This window comes from Cyprinus carpio, unplaced genomic scaffold, assembly GCF_018340385.1.
Source record: "Cyprinus carpio isolate SPL01 unplaced genomic scaffold, ASM1834038v1 S000006452, whole genome shotgun sequence".
Taxonomy (NCBI): domain Eukaryota; kingdom Metazoa; phylum Chordata; class Actinopteri; order Cypriniformes; family Cyprinidae; genus Cyprinus; species Cyprinus carpio.
The window spans coordinates 197106-202838 of record NW_024879134.1 but is presented as its reverse complement, the minus strand read 5'-3'; the positions used below and the strand labels follow the sequence as shown (position 1 = coordinate 202838).

General features: G+C 37.6%; 1 protein-coding gene across 1 annotated transcript; it reads left to right on the top strand.

Moving 5' to 3' along the window:
• Positions 1–2040: 2040 nt before the first annotated feature.
• On the top strand, positions 2041–3774 carry LOC109108864 (4-galactosyl-N-acetylglucosaminide 3-alpha-L-fucosyltransferase 9-like). Its single transcript, XM_042754075.1, has 2 exons — positions 2041–2164; positions 2399–3774. The coding sequence occupies exon 2, from the start codon at positions 2406–2408 to the stop codon at positions 3516–3518; it is 1113 nt and encodes a 370-aa protein (XP_042610009.1). The 5' UTR covers positions 2041–2164; positions 2399–2405; the 3' UTR covers positions 3519–3774.
• The last annotated feature ends 1959 nt before the right edge of the window (positions 3775–5733 follow it).

The window sequence follows — 5733 nt, the reverse complement described above, 5'->3', positions numbered from 1 at the left end:
AATCCAGGCAACAAAACAGTGGGCAATCCAAAAGGCAGAAAACAGGATAACCAGGCAAAGAACATACACAAGAAGGCAAACAATGGCAATGGGAATAACACTCGGTAAGGCAGACAGGCTGAATACTTCACGAAGTAACCGTGGCTAAGGCCATGCTTAAATGTCCACCAAACAGGAAATGACAGGTGAAGCAGAGGGAGCGGCACACAGTCAGTACTCGGGCGAGGGCTCCCTCTGCTGGCGTGGCGTTACATTAGGGCCCTATGAAATGTTTCATTTTTTTCTCACCATATTTTTTATTGCTACCAAATTCTGTTTGAGCATGTCTAATTAATTGAATGTATAAAACAACTTAATTTATTCTTTTTTTTTTCTTAAAGTAGCCTTATGATTTTTTTCCCCTCAAAAACTCTGTGTTGTACCTTTACAGTTCTGTGTATGTGATATGATGCTAGTTTTACTGAAATCAAACGGTTAAATGCTCATGAAGTGACTCTCGGAGCAGTTCTGGAGATATTGCGCTTAAGTAAGCTATGTGTGTAGTTAATGAAACCGCTAGTCTGCGACACATTTATTAACAGAGACAAACAGAACATGCAGCATTGATATTATGCGGAGTAATGTTTACAGATACTAGTCCATATTGAGATTTGATTTAAGTGTAATGACCTATTTTTTTTTTTTTATTCATTCAAAATTTGACAAATTCCATGACATTCCATGTTAAACTGTGAATACAGTTTTTTTGACAGGATTCCGCGATTCCATCTGCGTTTTCCTCATCGTTGAAATCATAAGGCCATACTGTTTGTTAGAATATATGTTTATTTGTTTGTTGCAGACCACACCCACATACCGCCTGGATTCTCCGTTTTTCGTCACGACAGATCGCTAAACTCCGGTAAGAGCAGAGGTGGAGGCATGTGCTTTTTGATTAACACTCGCTGGGGCACTGATGTTACAGTTTTATCTACACACTGCTGCCCTGAGATCGAACTGCTCTCCATTAAAGTGCGTCCCTTCTACCTCCCACGGGAGTTTAATACAATTATTCTCACAACTGTTTACATCCCGCCTCACGTGGAAAAACTAAAGCATTGGACGAACTGTACAGCACCATAAATGGATTAGAAATTGCTCATCCTGACTCTGCTTTCAACGTTGTTGGGGATTTTAACAGGATGAATATGAGGAAAGTTCTTCCCAAATTCTACCAGCACATAAATTTCCCCAAATGAGGTGATCAGACATTAGATCACTGCTATTCAACACTAAAGGACAGTTACAAACCCCTCCCCCATCCAGCATTCGGCAAAGGTGACCACATTAGCATACTGCTGTTACCAGCCTACTGACAATGCCTCAAACAGGAAAAAACGGTTTCTTAAAAGAGTTCACAAATAGAGTGAAGATGCCATCTCCACACTGCAGACCTGCTTTGAATCCACAGACTGGCAGATGTTTCAAGATGCAGCAGGGGACAACATACAGGGATAAACAGATTCTGTGATATGCTACATTAACATATGCATAGAGGATGTTGTACCATCCATTAATGTTAAATCATTTCCAAAACAGAAACCATGGGTCAACGGTGAGGTGCGTGCCAAAGAGCACGAACTGCTGCCTTCAACTCTGGGGATCTAACTGCTTACAAGAAGTCCAGGTATGACCTTCGGAGAACCATCAAATCAGCCAAAAGAGATTTAGGGACAGAGTGGAGTCAGAATATCATGGCTCTGACCCCCAACGCATGTGGAGCAGTCATATAGAGCATGTGCGCTATATGACTGACTACAAAAGAAGGAAAAGCAGTGGTGTGTCTTTGTCTGCCTCCTTACCGGATGAGCTCAATACATTCTATGCTCGCTTTGATACAGGCAACACATTCACATAAACCGAAAATCTCCACCTACTTAGAAATACCTAGAACCTCACACCTTACATCAGCCTCAGCTACAGGTGATGTCATAGTGATATTTGTATACTGAATTGTGATTGGTTCGTATCGTAACTCTTTCCAAGCATTGACACTTCCTCCAGGTGTCACAAAGCTCAAGACAACCCAATATATATATTTACTTTCTCTTTTGACGGACACTCTCTTCTGTGTTTGTCTGTATATTGGACACCAAATTACAGATTTATTTTCTCTTTAAATCAGGTGAGGAACTGAATTAAGTACTTTGTTTCAAAAAATATCATTTGAATATATTTTTATTAGACTAAAATGGTCAAAGTTTCAACTTTATATTTTATTACAAGATAATGATTAACTTTTACTTGTGTAGCTTTTGCTTCTCACAAACGTGTGAACTGATACAGTAGTTTTATTGAAGAATTTTGTTAAATTCTTGTTTGTAAAAGTGAATAAACTTTCTTCAATTATTCTCTTTAGGTCAAAAATGGCAAACATAAATTGCCCATCGCTGTTGCGTCTGGGTATCATAATGACGTTGGCAGGTGTCATCTCTCTTGGCGTTATGTTTTTCTGGTTCTCACCTTCAAAAAACTGTCCAGCTCCAGTTTTTAGACCAGATCAAAATTCACAAATCAACTCTGCCAAGAGCAACAACTCTGTAACTGAAAAGGCAGAGGAGAAACCTTTAGTTCTGTTATGGGTTTGGCCTGAAAATTATAGGTTTGAGTTCAGTGACTGCAAAAAGTTTTACAATATTGATAATTGTCATCTGACGGATGATAAAGCTCTCTACAATGATGCAGATGATGTGATAATTTTTCATAAAGCCATCAGCTGGGATCTGTCCAACCTTCCTCCATCTCCTCGTCCTCCGTTCCAGAGGTGGATTTGGATGCATTTGGAATCACCAACCAACACCAAAAAGATACCAGGTCTGGAAAACCTGTTCAATCTCACTCTCAGCTACAGACAGGATGCTGATATTCCTGTACGGATGCGCTTGACAACCAGGAAGAAACCTAATGAGGATTTTGTGATTCCCAAAAAGGAAAAACTGGTGTGTTGGATTGTAAGTAACAATAGTCCCTCAACTGGTGTCGACACAAGGAACATTTTTTACAGAGAATTCAGCAAATACATACAAGTGACTTTGTTCGGAAAAGCCTATGCAAAGTTCCTGGATTATAATGATTACTATCCAACCATGGGCAGCTGCAAATTTTACCTTGCCTTTGAGAACTCCATCCACAAGGACTACCTCACTGAGAAGATTAACGGGCCGCTCGCGGCAGGTACCGTCCCTGTGGTGTTGGGTCCTCCGAGAAGAAACTATGAAATCTTTGTTCCTGCTGAGTCCTTCATTCATGTGAATGACTTCCCAGATGCAAAGTCACTAGCTGAATATCTGCTTCATCTGGACAAGGATGAAGATGCATATCGCAAGTACTTTAACTGGAGGAAACATCTCACTCCAAGTCCTCATTTAATATTACAGACACAAGAGTTTATTCTGCCTATTTGCTCTGCCTGTGACCATGTAGCACGGCGCAGGGAATATAAAGAAGCTCATGATATTTATGATTGGTACTTCAATTAAAGTTACCTCAGGTTTTCTTACATTATCAGACTACAATGTTTATGAAATAGATTGTATTTTATATGATCTGTTACTTTAGATATTAGATTTTGTAACTGTTTTGGTGGAAGTATTTTAATAAATCATTGCTTATGGATGATTTAGTAATTAAGTGAAGATGCTTGTACTTTTGTTTTATTTTATATTCCAGCTATAAACTAGCTCTTTTTGTAATTGCTTGTGTTTTTTATTCATTTGTAAATAACTCTTCATTTGTTTATTTTGTTTTTTTTTAATTTGTATTTTTGTAATTGCTTGTGTTTTTTATTCATTTTTTATCTTAAGTGTTGAATTTGGTGTTTGACATGTAGAGTGCATTGTAGCAAACAAATTCAAATAAACTTATAAATAAAGCAAATGTTGACTGAGTGCAATGTTTAGTTGGAATTCAAGCTAATTCCTTTGTTGTTGTGCCAGTAGTGTCTTCATGTTGGCCAGACCAAGTGCGGATTGTAAGACTTTGACTTTGGAGTTACAGAAATGTAAATCACACAACCAACACAAAAGATTTTTGGCCAGTTGATCGTAAAGTGACCTGCTCCTACAATACATTCAGAGGAGTGAAGATCATGACACAAGGGCAAGTACATTTGTGACCCTGGAGCACAAAATCAGTCTTAAGTCCCTGAGGTATATTTTTAGCAATAGCCAAAAATACAATGTATGTGTCAATATGATTGATTTTTATTTTATGCCAAAAATCATTAGGATATTGTAAATTTACTACTGTAAATATATTAAATCTTAATTGTTGATTAGTAATATGCATTGCTAAGAACTTCATTTGGACAACTTTAAAGGTGATTTTCTCAATATTTAGATTTTTTTTGCACCCTCAGATTCCAGATTTTCAAAAAGTTGCATCTCAACCAAATATTGTCCTATCACAACAAACCATACATCAATGCAGCTTTCAGATGATGTATAAATCTCAATTTCGAAAAGTTGACCCTTATGACTGGTTTTGTGGTCCAGGGCCACATTTACTTCCATTCCTAAATGAACTGTTCCTTTAACTTCTCTGTGATTAAGAAATATGTAACCACAGAGATGCAGAAAGCCTTTGGGAGTTTTACTATAAATAGACCAGAAAGGAAACAGGCACAATAGTAGGTAGGAGCAAGGTGTTGTGTGTGTGATAACAGACCCTGTGTTATGTTACACAGTACAGTATGTCAATCAAAGGGTTGAAATTCAGTTATGCAGGAATTGTAGGTAACAACAGTATGGGGGGTAAAAATATTTAAGTTGAACTAATTCCGAGTATGGGTCACCATACTTAGCTGTATGTCAATCCAAGGGTTGTGAGTTCGAGTCTCGGGCCCGGCAGGAATTGTAGGTGTGGGGAGTGAATGTACAGTGCTCTCTTGACCCTCAATACCACGACTGAGGTGCCCTTGAGCAAGCCACCCGAACCCCCAACTGCTCCCCGGGCGCCGCAGCATATAAATGGCTGCCCACTGCTCCGAGTGTGTGTTCACGATGTGTGTGTGTTCACTGCGGTGTGTGTGCACTTTGGATGGGTTAAAAGCAGAGCACGAATTCCGAGTATGGGTCACCATACTTGGCTGTATGTCACGTCACTTTTTTTTCACTTTTTTTTTTCACTCACTTTAATTTTATTGCTAGGGCTTTGTTGAGATGACATATTAAGTCTACAAAAATATATTTTAAAAACATTACATGAAGGGTTATTTTCAAATCCAGTCAACATTCAGAATGCCAAAGTTGACTAATCTAATGAATACAATACCAGGCAATATTAAGATCATTCAAAAATGCACAACATATTTAAAAACTTTGAATAAGTGCTATACTGGATGTCTGAGGGAAATTAACTGTTTAAGTTAAGTTATAAATGATTGCACAATCCACTTTGTCCTGAAAATACTTTTTAGTCTATGGAACAGTAAGATTAAAATGGTTTAAAAAAGGCATATTTTTCTTCCAAAAACAAAACAAAAAAGTAAATAAACTAACAAAAATGAACAAAACGATATAAATTTACACACATACACACACATATCAATTTGTTAGAGAAACAACATTGCATGAAATAAGGCTTATTTTTTTTATATACATTTGTTTTATTTCACTGGCAGATTTAAGTATAAAAAACACTGCAATGTGTGCTTATCATGATGTCTTTGTTGATTTCTCATCATTGTGTATTTCC

Bases quoted from the DNA above. Each gene is read 5' to 3' on its own strand.
- LOC109108864 (XM_042754075.1), top strand. From the start codon at position 2,406: ATGGCAAACATAAATTGCCCATCGCTGTTGCGTCTGGGTATCATAATG.